The sequence below is a fragment of the Podarcis filfolensis genome (genome assembly GCF_964270895.1).
Source record: "Podarcis filfolensis genome assembly, chromosome: 4".
In the NCBI taxonomy this organism is placed as follows: Eukaryota; Metazoa; Chordata; class Lepidosauria; order Squamata; family Lacertidae; genus Podarcis; species Podarcis filfolensis.
Genome location: NC_139607.1, coordinates 22610210 through 22628939, shown reverse-complemented (window position 1 = coordinate 22628939; position 18730 = coordinate 22610210). Strand labels below are relative to the sequence as shown.

The window sequence follows — 18730 nt, the reverse complement described above, 5'->3', positions numbered from 1 at the left end:
GACATCCATAAAATATAAAACAATGGAGATGCATAAGGACATGAATCCTTCCCAAAAATAATTATAAACGAGCCTCTTACCTATGCACCTTAAGTATGTATGCAAACTCAATGAGAGGTGTGAACTTTGTTTTGCCGGGTAATCTCGTTTATATTAGAAGCCTTTCTCTTTTTGATCCTTCATATTTGTCAGAGTTGGAAATCCCCGTTCACAACAATATGTCGTGGAGAACTAAAAAAATAGCTAATCCTCTTGAAGAAAGGCATAAATACTTTTTCAGGTTGTATGTATTTTATATTTTGATGCTATGTACTATACAGTGGTACCTCGGGTTATATACGCTTCAGGTTACAGACACTTCAGGTTACAGACTCTGCTAACCCAGAAATATTACCTCAGGTTAAGAACTTTGCTTCAGGATGAGAACAGAAATCGTGCTCTGGCGGCGCGGCAGCAGCAGGAGGCCCCATTAGCTAAAGTGGTGCTTCAGGTTAAGAACAGTTTCAGGTTAAGAACGGACCTCCGGAACGAATTAAGTACTTAACCCAAGGTACCACTGTGCTACACTAAACTTGTCCTCAAATCTACTACACTTGCTATCCTCTCTTGCCACACTAATGTGGCATGCCAGACCTTTTGAGAACCACTGTGCTAAAATGTTCCTGCTCCTCCTTTGGATGGAGAGGAACATATGAAAGCAGCAAAAGAAATAGGATTGTCCCAGTCTGGTATTACTTGTCTCTTCTTGCTTTTTGTTTCAGTACTACTACTGCTTGAATAGCTGACTCATGTTAATAGCTTTACTTCCTCTCGTTCTCCTTCAGCGTATTGCCCTACATTAAATCTCAATTTGCTGAGGGATAACTTCTTCTGATCATTCCAGAGCTTCTCTCTATTCTCTTGAGCCATTGCTCCTTTCAGAGGATGGTGATGTGTGAATTTGATAACGCAGAGTGCACATTGTTCCCAGGTTCTTAATGAAAACAGAGAGCCTAGCTCCCAGAGCTAATTCCTCAGAGAACGGGATCAGACTGCTCCTCACTTGGGAGCTGTGCAGCTCACCATTATTTCTCGTTTATAACCTGTCAGCTAATCTTTATGCTTGCTGTGATATTTCTGTGTGGGCCAGTGATGTGCATATTTAAGAAAATGAAGGCCCAGAATACAAGGATGGTATTGAAGAGGGAGGATCCAGCATCAGATTAGCATAAGAAACTCACTGCGATCTACCCCACATCAACTTGATACAACAGAGTTCTGCCAGACAGCTAAAATATAAAGTTATCAGAACTCCAGGAGCATTTGAGGTGTGCAAGTTTCATCCCTGTCACAGTATCAGAGCTACCATTAAATAGGCAGCTAGAGATGAGTAGTCATGATCTTAGCTGGTGAATACATTCTGATGAATACATTCTGCACTCCTTTGTATCAGGGACCATTTTGTTGTGTAACTTTGGGTCACTTCTGCATATTTTAGCTTCAAAACGCAAATATCTGCACTTTCAAAATCTGAATTGCAGGGTTTACAAAGAATTTCAGCATCTGGGAAATTATCTTTGTTCATATGAAGTATCGTACTAGACTTGTACAAGATGTTATAAAGGACAGGTGCCAATTTCTTATGAAGAAAACTCTAGTGTTTATTTAAGACATTGTTTTCCAACGTGTTTTGTCAGTATCCTTATGCAAAATTTTGTACTTGTTAAATAAATTGCTTATTATCTGATTTTGCTTTTGTGAGATTGTGGGGGAGCCAGAGGGCGTTGGGGTTCTGCCAGATACTGAAACATGTTACAGGGGTTCCTGGAAACACTGATTTAGAATATTTTAACACAAGAGCCTCTGACTGCAGTGACTCCAGCGACCATCTTGACAAATCCTTTCAGAGATTCTCTTTCCCACATTGCACTAGCAGACAGATGTCCCCGTGGCCAAATATTAATTCTCCATTCTAAGACAGTGCTGTTGCCTATTTTTTTTACCACAAATGTACTGTATTTTTCGCTCTATAAGACTCACCAGACCACAAGACGCACCTAGTTTTTGGAGGAGGAAAACAAGAAAAAAAATATTCTGAATCTCAGAAGCCAAAACAGCAAGAGGGATCACTGCGCAGTGAAGGCAGCAATCCCTCTTGCTTATCTGGCTTCTGGGATAGCTGCGCAGCCTGCATTCGCTCCATAAGACGCACACACATTTCCCCTTACTTTTTAGGGGGGGGAGTGAGTCTTATAGAGCAAAAAATATGGTAAATTTATTTGGGGGGAACTGTTACCACTGCTGTTTTCAATGTTCGTGTTTCTCAGGTTGCGCTAACGCGTTCTCTTTTTATGTCAACAGAAACATAACCTGGAATAATCTAGCAATTCCGGATACACACTGTTCGAAACCATCTGAAGAAGGTTACCAGTGCCCCCCAGGATTTGAATGCTTGGACCTTGAAGAACTAGGGTTAAGCAGGCAAGAGCTGGGCTACAGTGGCTTTAATGAGATAGGTCTGTTTATCTGATTAAAATCTATTATCAAAGCCTATTTTTAGATTCTTGTAAATCATCTAGGAGGAACTTGCAATAGACAGTTTGTGAATGTGTAGGGCGAAGGGCTGTTGATGTGGTGACTGTCCTTGTCTTTGATAGATCTTTTGCACTCTTCCTCCAGTTGGAGATTGCTTTAGGAGCATTGTCTCTGCAATCCATCTAATGCTATTCATGTCCAGATATGCTAGGGGTGACACCCTCTGTGACCTCAGTCGCATGCAGTTTTCTCTGACAAAGTGCAGCAATTTGTTCAAGTCTGGAAGGGGGCTGGCTTCTTAACATTTTCTCCTTAAGTCCCTTTCTACTAAAGCCACTCCTATCCTCCCAGCTACTTCCTTGCCCTGAAAGTAGGAAAGATACAGAGCTGTAGCTTGGGGGTGTCACGTTATGGTTTGGCCCTTTAATTAAAAAGGTTTGACTTGCTTGTGTTACTTTCGCAAGCATGAATGTTCAGCAATGAAAAGATGGTACGAGAAATTACCCTTAAAGGGCACGTAAGCACAAATTCATGTGCATAAACAAAAGTCCATACGGTTAGAACATTCACATGCAGATGTCAGTAGGTTGGTGGGGAAACACACAGTGTAAAAAAGACACACCTGCCCCTCTCCTGGCACTTCCGGAGTGTTACTCTTTCATGCAGATTTTTCATACATTCAGGTAGATGTTGGTAGGTGCCTTTTGTGCAGTAGGGTTGCACCTTCATAACCAAAGGCAAAGGAAGCAGGTACACTGCAAAACAATAATAATATGACTACAGTGGAAGCTCGGGTTGCGGACGTAATCTGTGACAGAGGCACGTCCGCAACCCGCAGCGTTCATAACCTGCAGCGCTGTATCTGCACACGTGCGTGACGCGATTTGGCACTTCTGCGCATGCGTGAAGCGTGATTTAGCGCATCTGCGCATGCGCGAACTGCGAAACCCGGAAGTTACCCTTTCTGGTCCTTCCGGGTTTCCCGCAGTCCGCAACCTGAAAACGCGTAACCCGAAGCGTTTGTAACCCGAGGTACCACTGTATAGCAAAACAGGATGCAGCAAATCTTTTTTAAAAAACAGACACTGCGCTAAAAAAAAGTGACAGAAAACTACCGTGGGAAATGCAGCATAATAACCATTTGACAGTGACATTGTATAACCTCAGCAATTTTTTGAAAACAAATTGAGATGATGGCTCAGTATGCACTTCATATAGAAGCAGCCTTTTTGTTTGCTTGCATGTGTGTGGTTTGGATAATCAGACTTGGGGTATGTAAAGTTCTTACTTTTTTTGCTTTGGTTTTTGATCTGAGCTCCTTTTCCCTTTGAAAAGTCTTGCGTTTTCTACAGAGACTCTCTTTAATAAATGAATAACTGACATGTGACAGGCGCCCTAATATTTCAGATCGTACTTCATTTCATCTCCCTTCCCTTCTCTGCCCTTTGGTGTATTATTATCGAGTCTAGTTTAGTCCAATAGTTTTGATGACTGCGTGCATTATGGAGCTAACTTCTCAGAAAGATGCCCTCGTGCATTAAGTATGTGACTGCATTTGCATAGATTTCAGAGTTTTCAGCAGGTGATTCAAAGACCAGTATATTACAGAGGACATGAAAAGCAACTCAGACAGGAAAGAAAAAGGATAGGTCAGGTGAGCATGACCATGTGATTACATTTTCAATGTAGCTACATACTGGTTCGAATATAGCGCTCAGTGAAACTTAACCTTTACATGAATGGAGAAACATGCTGCTGCATGTTTAGAAAATCATGGCAGCTTTGCTCCTCCTCTGCTCTTGCTTTACTACTAGGAGCCTAACCATGTTTTGGCATCACATGGGAACTTGGGCTCATGGTTTTATTCACTCCAACCAAACGGCCAAGCTGTGATCAAGAATATTCTCGGTTTACCATATATGGTTTGTTTGGGAGAAACAAAGCCTGAGCCTGGGTTTGCACCTAACACTAAGCCATGCTTTGGCAGAGTAATAGGAGCAGGGAGGAGTGAAATGGCCACAACTGTCTAGCAGGACATGTGCTCATTTATACTTAGCCGTGGTTTGGCTTAGCATTGTGGGCAGATGAAGTCAGTACAACTGCAGAGCTGGGTTTAGCTAATACAAGTAATCACAACCCAGTGGACTATATTCCTTAATACTGTATTTGCTGATTTCTTTTTGAAGCCTGTTTTCCTCAGATATGTCACAGAACATAATTCAGCATATGTAGATTTGGCAGAATTGTGGGACTGTTAAAGTAGCTTTCCTCCCTAAAGGTTTACTGACAAAGGCACTCAGAGCGTTTGGTGTTAGATTCTGAAGAACGTTTCTGGGGTTGTTTTCCCCCCCTTTACAGATGTACACATCTGTACATTCAGATGAGCTGCAGTGTGTCTTCTCTGACTACAAGGCCTTGAGGTGTTAGAGGTTGGAGTGTTCCCAACAAGTGCTATTTAAACTTATTATTTGCTCATAATATTTGATGATGCTTTTCTGACAACATTTTGTGGGGGGGGGGAAGGGTTGAAAAATAAGTATTTTATCTAATTTCATGAGAGACAAATTATTCATGTTCCTTTACATCAAATTGTACTAGGGATCAATAGTACCCCAGCCAAATAGTGGGGTATAAATGACAACAACAAACAACAACAACAACAACAACAACAAGTACTATTATTATTATTATTACCACCCCACAGGTTTATAATATTCCTTTATTAACCAGAATTTTCAAAACATTTTTTTGTGACCTAGCAGAACTATCCTCTCCCACCCCTGCCCCTTCGTAGCTATCATTTTGTGCAAAGCGTTCCAGTTCAGCTTTTGGGGTCACTCTGTTTGCAAGCAGCCTGCACCCTCAACCTTGGCCGGTGGCCAGATTTCAAAGTAAAAAAGGACTTTTGTATTTTTCTCCGTTCATAGAAAGATATTTGCAAAATGTGCTGCTATGCCCTCAACACTTCTGGGGCATAGTGTCACTGGCTTTCAAAAGATTCTGATCTGATGATCCTCTTCAGCACTGAAGAGGAAGACAAGCTTGCCCGCTTTGCAACTTGTGTGTGATATGTTTACTAAGACCTTTTCATAATGCTTCATGCTATGAAAAAAAAAAATGTTACAACTGATGGCCGATTACAGCCATTCATAGGAAGATGTCCAACTAGGCAGTATGCACCTCAAAGTATGGCATAACATTTCGGCTGTGTAAAGATTCCAAAGCATGTTTATGATACAAACTCAAATGAGAGGGAAGGAAGGCGATGCCCCAGGAGCTCTATATCTCGGCCAGACGCTACTTGAGAAATCAGTGACACACAAGGAAACTTTCCCGTCTGCTCCCTGTGCCCCTCCAAATCAGCTCTGGAGAGCCCCCCAACCCTCTGGAGCAGACTATGAGGATGCATGGGGAAGATGCAGGGGAAGGAAAAAGGAACAGCTTGTTTTCTCCTGCTCTGGAGGGTAGGACTCAAACCAACACCTTCAAGTTAAAAGAAAGGAGATTCTGACTAAACACCCGGAAAAAACTTTCTGACGCTAAGAGCTGTTCGACGGTTGGAACAGTCTCCCTCAGGAGGTTGTAGACTTTCATTCCTTGAAGGTTTTTACGCAGAGGTTGGATGACCATTTAGCTGAGATTCATGCATTTCAGGGGTTGTACTAGATGGCTCTTAGGATCCCTTCCAACTCTACAATTCTATGATTGTAAGGATAGGAAGAGGAAACTCTGTTGCGCAAGTGGAATGGCAGCATGGGATACAACCCTTGTTTCCTGACCACTGAATCAGATTCTCCAACTATAAATATTCCTGAGTCTGACGCAGTAAAGATAAAGGTGGTGGGATGGTGTGGGAGCATCACACAAGTTTGTGCTTTTTCTCTTCGTATTCCTCGGCATTATTTTAAGGCCTAAACGTCTTCATGTCTATACTGCACTTCAACTCAGCCAACCCCATGCTGATTTATTTAATCACTTGTTTGCGGCCTGTAAAGTGTGTCATTCAGATTGATGAATCCAGCATGGGCTTGTTTTTTTGTTTCATTTGTGACTGGAAAATGTCTGAAGGTTTGGGACTTTGATTTACACTGGGGATAAGATAAAGAGCTATTCATATAATCCTGTCACAGCTTTAATATCTCCTGTTTTACAAGTGAATACCTCAGCTTTGCCTCAACTATCTGTCTTTAATTTTTCTTCTCCTATATTCTACCCTGTGGTGTATTTTATTACATTGATACAGTCTCTTAATTATACTTAATTTATTACATCCCCCTTCATTTTATAGACTATCTAAAATAGAGTCAGTTTCAAGGACACCAGTAGTCTCTTAAGGGTTGCTTGCTTGTATTATGACGTGACAAATTCTTTTATGTTGCTGCTTGTTCTTAAACATGTTCTTCCTCAATGTGGTTCAGAAGAGGCCTTGCTCACGGATTACTTTGTTGTGTGTGGTTGCCTTTCCTCCTTGGTCATGCCTTATATCACATACAGATTATGTCTGAATTTAAACATCACATGAGGTCCTTGTGATACTTTGTGCTGCAGAAAGTGCCCCATTGAATCAGCATTTGGGACATTACTAAGCTGAAATTGCATAGATATTGTGGGCCACAGGTACAGCAATGGAAATGCAATAATCTGGGACTCAACTGAACGCGTGACTCTCCCTTTTTCAGCTTTCTAAGATCCTCAGGTCCAGACCTCTTTTCAGTGCCCTATCACAGGAGAAAATTCATCAGGAGGTCACATGGGATAGAGCCTTATCTGTGATGGCACCCTGATTGCGGAGTACCCTGAAAACATGACTGTCCCCAACATTTTTGGCATTTTAGCGCCAGAATCCTTTTAGCTAGTCATAAGCTACAAACATCCTTTTTTAAAAAATCACCAGTTCCCAAATTATTGAGAATATTAATTTGCGTGTATGATTTTTGAAAAAAAATCCCCATAAGTACAAGTTTAAATGCCTAGCATATGTTTTCTCTCCTGATGTTGAACCAAAGTACCTTCCTTCCCTGACTTCTTTACAGAATGTCCTGTGGATTACTGAATTAATTACGGAAATGCTGTTCATCAGCTTCCACAGACATTCTGGAAAAACACTACCTATGACAACTTAAAATCATTGCTGCAAATTTTGCGGAGGAACAATTGAAACATCCAATTTTGTCACTATCTTTCGGATGAGTTAAGAAGGATGGGAGTAGCGGGCAAAGTTACTTGAAACAGGTGCTTTGAAATGTGTGTTTTCATAGAGAGCCTGTAAGGTATAATGGACAGAGGCAAACACAAAATGCAAGATAGTGTCCAGAGGAAGGCAGCTAGGGTGGTGAAGGGTTTGGGAACCAAGTTCTATGCAGAACGGATTGAAATAGCTAAAGTATGTTTCACCTGGACAAGAGAAGATTGAGAAGAACTGCCATCTTCAAAAATGTGAAGGCTTGTTGCATGGAGGATGGAGCAGACTGGTTCTGTGTTGCTCTAGAAGACAGGACTAGAACCAATGGTAGTGACAGGGAAGCAGATTTCAGAAAAGAGAAGCTTCCTAACAGTAAGAGCTGTCTTGACAGCTTACAAAGCTTGTGGGCTCTTCTTTGCTAGAGGTGCCTAAGCAGAAGCTGGACTTCTGCCAGGGATGCTATAGTTGCATCCTGCATTGAGCAAGATGTTGGCTAGATGACTTCCAATATCTCTTCCTGCTCTTTAATTCTGTGATAGAGCCAGTAAGGTGTGATGGCAGTGTGTTGGCGTTGACCTATAAAAACTAGAATTTGATTCCTTCTTAGCAGTCTTCCTGCTCAGAAATTCTTTGCACTGATGATACATACATAATGGGATTGATAATCAAATTTTCATTGACATGGTTGATTTAAATAATATTATCTGAGGTGGGAAGGACTAATACAAATGCTATCCTGGGTTAGATTGACAAACAACAACAACAGCTTAACCACATATTAAATTAGAGGTGATGAGAACAAAATCAAAAGTACTAAGCCATCGCGGCGACAAACTGTCATTATTTAAGGTTGAGCATTGATTTCAGTTGGTGTTGCTTTGGGAGGGATGTTGCAAAGATGTTTAAGAATCAGTATTTTTTGTCAATTCTTACAACTCTTGTGTAGGAAACAGAGAAATCTATGCATACATGAAGGCTACTTCATTTTTCTTAGCAGGTACCTGTACTGTGTACTTTAGAAACATAACATGAGGTTTCTAGAAACAGTTATATTAAAAATAAGTATTTGATACATAGCCACTGAAATGTTGGTAGAACTTGGAGGTGTGGGCAAAGTTCTGTGCAGCCATGGAACCTGCTTAGTGGCTTTGGAGAAAGCACAACAATTTCACAGAATTGTTTGAGTGTAAAATGAGATGTTCCTAGGTACTGTTTGAGGGAAAGAAGACAATGCAGTGCCGAAATAATGTGGTACATTGGGCTTGTTTCTGATTCTCTGCAGCTTGGATCTGTATTAGAAGACTAGGGTAATGTTTAGAAGTCCATTCCATTTCTTCCCTAGCACTTCTAATGTACCAGTACCTGGACCAACTCCAGCACAGGTTTTACTTAACACTCTTTTTCCGTACACATGGCTGATTAAGCAGCCACAAAAGATTTTCTTCAGCCTCCCTTGTAGGAACTCCCTGATACTAAAGTTATTTTAGCAAAACTGTACTCTGTCTTCTCTGCATTTTCCTGGGTCCCTGGAGAATCATACACAGATGTCTTCAAGAAGCAGCTCTCCATTCCCCCCACACACACCCTCAAAAACCCTCCCGTTCATTGGCCCATTTTTATAACAGACAAAGTTAACCCAGAACAGCATCCACGTTCCCCATCCTTCCATTTTAAATGCTTATAACCAAGCATTAAAGCTTCTAAGTACATAATTTAATTCAGTAGAGATGTTCTCACTCTATAGAGCACTTTAGTTTTGGCACAGCAGCTGTAACAGCTATCCATTCTTTTATTTTATTTTAAGTTGAGTACTTAGTGAGCAAACTTAAGTTTTAAAAATTATTATTAAAAGGTAATTTTTGTAAACAGGCTTATTTTACTGTATGAAGGGGTACTACTCCAAATAAAGTGAAACGTTTCAGCAAATATGAAAATTTGGGGAGTTGGGAAAGTTGAGAAATTTCAGAGCATACCCCAGAATTTTAATTGATTGCCATGTTGATCCCAAATTAGCCGATGCCTACATTAAACAAGGCAGTCAGGTGAAACTAATGTGAATAGATTAGTACAGCTGCCTTGTAGTGACAGTCAAAAGAAAACTCTACAGCTGTTAAACAGGATTCAGTGGAACAGAAATTCCATTGGCATTCCAGACCATCATCATCATCATCAAACCTTTATTGCATTAGCATACAGCCATAGCAGGATAAGACAAAAAAATGCTAGAGAGAAGCAACCTAACAAGATTCAAACGATATTACTGGCATTATGACATTTAAATTACCCTAAAACAATAATGTAAAAATTTAGTTGCCAGCGCCGGGAATCTAAAATGCAGATGTAAAACATATAATGGCCCCAAAATAGGCTCGGCACATTAGGTTAAAAAGGTAATACAAAGAATTAAAACAGGTCCAGGTCTGGGACACACTACCCAGTCAGTGTAGCCCTGAGTTTCAAAGCCTGCACTATAAAGATTGCCACCCGACGTGAAATTTGGGGATTTGCATCCACAAGAAGCGATTTCAAACAGACCATTTGGTATTGACTCTCACCGGATAAATAATAGAATCTCAGCTGGAATATGCTGCTTTCCAAGTTTGTCTCATTTCCTGTCTCCTTGTTTGTAATCAGACCTTTAATATGGGGAAGTCTGGTCATGAAAGGACTTTGATCATAAAATTAAGGTTGCCAGGTTGCATACTAGAGGTTAGTTTGCTTAGTTTTAAATTGACCAATGAACGAGGAGATGAAGCAGCCCCACCATCTTTTGTCTGTTCCTCTTTTGCCCTTCTACCCACCTAACTGTTTTCCTCTTCCTACACCTGGATTTCAAAAGGGAGGGAGTGCAGGTGAGAAACTGACTACTTTGTTTTCCCGCTTCCATCCATCCATCCATCGATTTAAAGATAGAGAGCGGATCTCCTGGTTGCAGCCAAGCAGCAGAATTCTGCATGAATGTTTATTTCAGTGTAAATGATTGGGAAATAATAGACGTGTGCAGAGAATGAATTTCGCAACACAGATGAAATTTTGAAAAATGCATCACTCTGGATTAATGATTCCAAAGACCTATTCTTAATCCAGAGTAATGCACAACCATACGTTGTACAAAGCCTTATTTAGAAACATCTATTCCAACATACACCAATGAAATAAATGTTTTACACGCACTATAATAGCTCTGCTGCGTCTAATAGACTTGTCTGTAGGCTTGATTGAGTACATTTAATTCAAAGAATGCTGAGACAAGCCATTTCTGTTTGCTGTATTGTCTGAGCTGTGTAACTCAGCCCCTTCTGCAGATGAGCACAAACAAAAATGCTGATTGTATATCCTGATTTTTTGTGGTTTGTTATTTTTTTTAATTTAAAAAGTTACCTTCCTTTGTCACTGCTCATAAAATAAATGACTCCTTGTCAGAACACCTTGGTAAGGTATTTGTAGCTATCTATTTATTAAGCCAGGGATGTGGGTGGCGCTGTGGTTTAAACCACAGAGCCTAGGACTTGCCAATCAAAAGGTCAGCGGTTCGAATCCCTGCCACGGGGTGAGCTCCCGTTGCTCGGTCCCTGCTCCTGCCAACCTAGCAGTTCGAAAGCACGTCAAAGTGCAAGTAGATAAATAGGTACCGCTCTGGCAGGAAGGTAAACGGCGTTTCCGTGCGCTGCTCTGGTTCACCAGAAGTGGCTTAGTCATGCTGGCCACATGACCTGGAAGCTGTACACCGGCTCCCTTGGCCAGTAAAGTGAGATGAGCGCCGCAACCCCAGAGTCGGCCACGACTGGACCTAATGGTCAGGGGTCCCTTTACCTTTGCCTTTACCTATTTATTAAGCCAGCAGTATCACAACTGGAATTAGGTATTGCACAAATCAAGAATACTCATCACAGAAACCAGATGGGTGGTGCCCAGGTGCAAATGAAGACTCTGTGCATCCTAATCTGCTCAGAGATGGACTTACCACAGTTAGTCTAGGTGATTTTTTAAAATCACATCATCATCATCATCATGTAATTTGTATGCCACTTTTCCATAGTTAATCATACTCAAAAAGGCTTATAACAAAAAGGTTTACCTAATTACACACATAACAAAAGTATACAAAAGCAATAAATACAACAAATCAAAAAGCACGCAACCATAATTGAACAATTTCCACACTGATCACTGTAAGATCTAAAAATGAAGATGCAAAAAAGTAATATCAGTAACAGCAGGAACTTTCCCCTTGCCCAGCAATACCGCAGTCCGAGAGTCTGTTCAGCAGCCTCAGCTTTTGTAGCTGGAGTCAGTCAGGGCCCCTCCCTCGTAGGGCAGGTGGAAAAGGCCAGCAAGGTAGAATGCAGATCTTCCAGGACTGACAGCCTCATCCCTAATTTCCCAGATGAAAAGAGGAACAGGGAATACATTCAGTCATCACTATCCTGCAAAAGAATGTATTTTAGCCAGTGATATGATGGCTTAGTTGTTAACAGTACTTAAATGTGAGAGGTAATTAGTTTCTCCCAGGAAGAAATATAAGCTGTTCAGCCAGTCTAATGATAATTTGCAGTCTGGATTTCCACTGCCCTTTGCAACATTTCGTAGAAACATAAGAAGCTGTCTTGTACCAAGTCAGTTCATAGGTCCATCTTGATCGGTATATTCATTTATGCAAAGTGTTGCTGCATATATTTGTGAAAACGACATACAAAAATGCGTTCTGTTGGGGGAAGTTGCTTTGCAAAAATGTTTATATTAAGGGAAATTTCATACACACATGTGTACATTAACAGAACTTCGTGCTAAAATGCTGGTCGATTTTTGTAAGAGCTTTTAAAAAACATCACAAACTGATGTGGAGAACTGAACGTAAGATTGGAAAAATGAGAAACAACCTCCCCCCGCGCAACCCTGTTTGTCTCAGGTTTAGGACGTCTTTCTGAAACACATTCTTTTCTCAATTACATTTAACCCTTTGACACTGTAATCTCTGTTGTTTTTCCTGTGTTGGGCACAGCCCATCTAGGTCTCTTTTATGATGTACCCCTGGGAAGTCCATAGTTAGAGCAGCAACTAGTTTTTGTCTAATTTCTTTGGAAAGGTGAGACAAGTATATGCTTGGCAGTGACCATATCTGCTTCCCGGTATTGCAGAAAGCTCATCAGGAGAGCAGACAACTTTTTAAAGAGGGTAAATTACGACAATCAGGGGGAAAACATACAAGCAGGCACACAAACGAGAAGAAATGGAAGCTCATTAGAGCCATCAGCCTTAATGAAGATGAAGAGAGAGAATGCCTGGAAAGTGCTGCTCTGGACAAAAAACAAAACAAACAAAATTGCCCCATAATCAGGAAATTAATTAAGAGTTATGTGTTTTTGAGCACTGCATTTGCTGTGCCTTGACTGGATTATAGGTTCTGGAACAAAGGGGTGCTTCCAGGGATGTGAATGACTGTAAACGCGCAGGTCGTGTGGTTAAGACTGCCATTTTAATTTTCCATACATCCCCTCTTCCTGTTTTCCAGATCAGGGTTGGACAAAACAGATTTTACGATCATTAGTACTAAAAATCTCAGAGGTCCGAATATGCTAGTGGAATTTAGAACTCTGAATGATAAATTAATGAACCTAAGAATACTGTCAATTCAAGAAACATTGCATAAGGGCCTCCCTCGTTCTCTTAGAGTGGCAATGGCGCCCACCTGAGAGGTGAGTTCTGGCTGGGGGGAAAGCCATGAGCCCGGATGTGATATAGTAATCATAAATAAACATTAAATAAAACAAGAAAACAGCAGGATGAAAGTCAATTCAAGCAAAAAAGCATTTCCACAAGAAAGGTGGCAAACTTTTATAATGCCTTTCTCAGAGAAGAATTAGTAGGAAAGTGCGTGCAATGTTACATGTATAGTTATCATAGGCAGATAATGAAAAGGAAACACTTACGGTTTGTCAGCTTATTTATTTATTTATTAAAGCCACAAGCTGAGTTGTGGCACATCTGTTATATCTAAATTCACTGACTCTTGGATGTCTTTTGTTAGTAACTATCCTATACCAGCGGAGAACAAAAAGTATTTCTCAAGTTTCTCCACATGCATTGTTGCCCCTGCTTTTACTTTGTAAATAATAATAATAATAATAATTTGCCAGCACTCAGGATAGGAAAGAGGGCAGTGATCAGATGGGAAGGGCATACACAGTTTTTCTCAACCATGCAGTAAATGTAAGAATATAAATAATGACCAACTGGGGCAGAGCCTCTTGGTCAGCTATCCTCACGTGTAAGTTTCTTTGAAAAAATATTTTACAAATGTGTCTGTATTTTCACCTCTGGTGTGTGGGAGGATATGCTCCCCTTGTGCTATGTAGAACCTATACATCGGGGCTGGTATGAACCAGCCCACTGGACTTTCTTTGCAGTGCCAGCCTTGATGAAGTTAACAGATGTGCTTGGAAAGTGATCTAGTCTGGAGTGTGTGTTACATTTCCCTTTCTTCAAGGATCACCCCCCAGAATAGAAATCTTGTCTCCAAATTCCCTGTTAGGTAGACATTGTTGCTGTTTAGTCGTTTAGTCGTGTCCAACTCTTCGTGACCCCATGGACCAGAGCACGCCAGGCACTCCTGTCTTCCACTGCCTCCCGCAGTTTGGTCAAACTCATGCTGGTAGCTTCGAGAACACTGTCCAACCATCTCGTCCTCTGTCGTCCCCTTCTCCTTGTGCCCTCCATCTTTCCCAACATCAGGGTCTTTTCCAGGGAGTCTTCTCTTCTCATGAGGTGGCCAAAATATTGGAGTCTCAGCTTCACGATCTGTCCTTCCAGTGAGCACTCAGGGGTGATTTCCTTATTTTATTTTATTTTTAATAATATTTTTATTCATTTTCAAAACAATTTTATACAATCAATTCACATTTTGTCACACATTCGTCTATTTTATGACTTCCCTCAGTTTCTCTGCCAATCTTTCGTTTAAATTTATATTATTAACGCATTTCTAAGCTTAATATTGCCTTTAAAAATCACCTAGGGCTGATTTCCTTAAGAATGTAGAGTTTTGATCTTCTTGCAGTCCATGGGACTCTCAAGAGTCTCCTCCAGCACCATAATTCAAAAGCATCAATTCTTCCGTGACCAGCCTTCTTTATGGTCCAGCTCTCACTTCCATACATCACTACTGAGAAAACCATAGCTTTAACTATACGGACCTTTGTTGGCAAGGTGATGTCTCTGCTTTTTAAGATAGCAGCATGGAAAACAGGATTGGGGGACTTCATATATTGTTAGATTCCAGCTCCCAGGGTTAGGGATGATGGATGTTGTTGTCCAACAACATCTGGAGGTCCAGAGGTTCCCCATCCTTGGAAGGGGCTTCTACCCTTTAGAACATGTGCTACAATGCAGACCAGTGTTCCATTTCATATGTTCTACAGTTGATTCCTGCTGTTCGAAATGGGTTAGCTATGGTTCCAACTAAGCCCTAGAAGCCACAGAACTCTGGCAGGGATGCCCTCAGACTCTCAACCTTTGTTACAGCAAGCCCTTCTGATGTCTCTGCCCTATGTTTTTCTTCCAAATTCCTATTTTCAGTACTAGCAAATGAGACTCTTTGTGGAAATTGTGGGTTTACCTTGATTAATTGAAGTTTTTCAGTCTATTAAGGCTCCAGCTGGGCAAGTGCATAAAGCTATTAGCTGTAATTTAAAGAGAGAAAGAAAGAGAGACCGAAATAAAGCATGAACACAGTTTGATGCCTCCTATACATGCAGGTTGCTTATTGATGATCTTTCAGGAGTTCACTTTGATTTTTATTATAACTATTTTTGCTCTTAAGAGTCATCAGCTGTTTCTCAAAAACCAGGGCTGTGAACTTTTAGGGGAGGCTCCATTGATTTTGAGACACATTTCCACACTCCTTTTTATCAACAAGCAGATATTTTCCTGTAGATAAAAAGCCAAGTAATCAATATTAGAGTCTTTCCTTAAGTGAGCGGATTTATTTTGAGACATTCTGAATGGTAGTTTGAGGAAACTTGTTTTCCATACTGACTAAAAACCTAATTCAGATATATTTATATGCAACAGCTTTTTATTAAGCCGTGGTGACATATTGAACTGTTTGATTCCTTACCCAAGAAATTTTTCTTTAAAGGCATAGATGAAGAAACATAAAAGGTCAGAAGTTGATGCTAACTTTTCAAATGCTGAAATTGCATCCAAGAACAGTCAGAGTTCAGATTTGACTAGAGTAGATATGGGAAAATTCCTCTCCTGGGTGTGCTGAAATATTTTGCATTTCTGAAAGATCAAAAGTGTTCCTACTGAAAGGAGACAAGCTTAAATGTGAGGTTTAAATCAGGAATGTTGGGACTTGGAATGCTCTTCCCATTTTATCTGGCAGATTTAAAGAAACCACTTGCCAAAGGCATTGGCTTTTCTCTTTTAAGAAACAGCCAACTGGTAAATCTATCAGTTCTGGTCTTTACAGAATTGTTTTGATAACCTATATATAACTGAGCATGAGAAACATTCTTACAAGAGTGGGAAGAAACTGATGTTCTATGATTTAGCAGCTAAAGCTCTAAAAAGTTATTTTCACAAGAAACAAATCTGCTCATTTTAGCCAAACGCTAGAGACCCAAGATCCCCACATTTAAAATATATAAGCCTTGAAAAGACCTGTGCAGAGAAGTTTTTAAATGTTTGATGTTTTACTGTGTTTGAAGGGCAACCCAGTCAGATGGGTGGCATATAAATAATAAATTATTATTATCATTATTAGTATTGGTATTATTAATGGTTGGGGGTTTTTTGGCAAAGTTTCCTCTCTCTAAAATTGGAGAAGTAAGAATTCTCTTGGGAAAGTGACAATTAATGGAAAAAATGCATAGTTTGCACCAAATGACTGCTATTTAAAAATAGTAATGGACCTAATGGGTCACACTTTAAAACTTTCACATTAATGTAGTGTGTTTTGGTTGTTTGTCAGCAACTTGACAGATTATTGGAGAAGATGCTTGAATATATTTGTTGCTTTCTACAGGACCTCAGTGTGTATTTTTTTTAACTGATGTCCCTTAAGCAAAATGCTCGTACTTTATATGAGACTATGAACTACTTCAAAAAGTTTATCTGCATAAGTTTCAATTATTTGTCCCGCCATTCCATTTGTAGTGAAGGCTGTTACTATTTTATTTATGTATGTGTGTCTATCTTGCAGTCAGAGAGTTTGACAGAAATGGTATATGTTGGCTAACTTCTTTTTCTTTTCTTTTTTGCAAACTATCTGCATATCTAGCATAAATGCTCTTTTTTATTTACAATAGGTGACATCACCTTAGCTCTGTCAGACATGTAAAAAAGTTAGGCTGTAGTCACTGAATCTCTTTGACTGACAGATATATAAAAAAAACAGTGAATTACGTGAGTTTTCCCAAAGCTCTGTATATGTATTCAGGTTTTCTGTTTGACAGTGACATCCATCACTACACCCATTGATTTTAAGCTCAACATATTTTTCCAATATTTTAGTATTGCTCTAATTTAAGAGCAGAAATGTCTCCAGATTAAACACCTCTCACATTTGCTTGCTTAAAACAACACACTGTTGGTTTCTTCTTCTTTTCTTTTGAAAGAAATGAATTCCTACTGGCTTTTGTTATTGTTGTTGTTTTGTTTCTAAACTGTCATTCATTTATTAGGACTAGCTAATGGTTTCATTCTAGCTCTGCTTACACACAACATCTAGCAGTGTGTCTCCATCCTCATTAGAAGATACATTCAGCCAATTCATGAGGATGGTTGCATATCTACATAGACATTTTCATACATTTCAGCAACATGTGGAATCTTCTGCATCGCAATGGGCGGATGTGTGTTGTTAATATAAAATGCGTCAACACTTTCAAAATGTTAAGCAGGGCTTTTCGTTGGTACAAAGTGAAAAAATGTCTTCTCGTCCCTGTCGAAAGGCCATTCTTGACTCTACCTTCTAAAAGATATAATCCAAATGTATTTATCACAGACCCTTCTGTTAAAACTAGTCATCAACTAATCGAATGAGAAATACGCGCTCCTGAGACTTGGTTAGCGTAAACAAATGGGATTCTGATGAATCTTCAGATATAGTTTATCGCCTGTGACCTTGTTTTTGGAGAGCTAGTTGCCTAGGCAACTCAGGCATCCCTCTGCCCATCTCACCACAGAAAGGGCACTTCCTTCCATCCCTCCTGAGTACCATTCCCATGCATATGATTGCCAGTAATCGCATGTTGCTTTTTCGTAACCTTTAAAGTCCTAAATGGCCTTGACTGTAGTTACCTCTGTAAATGTCTCCCCTGTTATCAGACTGCTGCACACAAAGATTCTCAGAGGAAGCTCTGCTCAGAACCCTTTCAGCATCTGAGGTCAAATCGGTGGCGACAAGGGATAGGGAACACTCCATATTTGGATTTTCTTCCCCAGAGAGGCTTTCCAAGCCAGTTCTAGAAACTGGCAAGCACATTTTTATTTCAGTAAGTGTTAGGAGACTGAGATGGAGAGCTATCTATTGCTGTTTTAAGGCTTTGTCTATGTGTGTGGGTTTTAAAAAAAGATATAGTGTGCTAGTTTGTTGTTTGTGTTGTCATGAGCTGACCTGAGGGTCCGATGGTCCCATGTTGGGGGGAAATATAAGACCTAATGCAGGAGTAACAAACCTCCTCTCCCTGTCCCAAGAGTTACATTCCTTTGCGCAAAGGTCTGAATGAGGCCTCTAGGCATGTGGAAGCTTCCTTCAGAAATTTCCTGTCAACACAGAATGATTGTGGGTGAAGCAGATGTACCCAGTGTGCAGGGCTGCCATGTTGTGGTATGTATCTTTTCCTTATGTTGTATATATCTTTTCCTTACGTGTTCAGGCTCAGTTTCTGAAGATCACTCATGAAATGTGCACATATGAGTGCATGTCTATTTCACCAGATCATAAGCCTGAATAATGTAATTTTTTTCCCCAGGCGATGCTAAGATGATGTGACTTGCATGAATATATCCATTACTCTAAAGGAATAG

At 40.3% G+C, this 18730-nt stretch overlaps 1 protein-coding gene across 8 annotated transcripts in view; it reads left to right on the top strand.

Annotated features, from left to right (window-relative positions):
- NALCN (sodium leak channel, non-selective) overlaps positions 1–18730 on the top strand; it is a 184106-nt gene that overhangs the window by 36750 nt on the left and 128626 nt on the right. For 6 of the 8 annotated variants that reach the window (XR_014547207.1, XM_083610341.1, XM_083610339.1 and 3 more), the window contains one exon: positions 2341–2495. The exons of 1 other annotated variant lie outside the window; for it this stretch is intronic. Coding sequence is in view for 5 of the 7 variants with exons in the window: in XM_083610341.1 (XP_083466467.1) it covers positions 2341–2495 (155 nt within the window). In the remaining 2 variants the exon portion in view is untranslated. Of the gene's footprint in view, positions 1–2340; positions 2496–18730 lie in introns of those variants that run through there. One more of the 8 variants, XM_083610345.1, reaches the window with a different exon arrangement.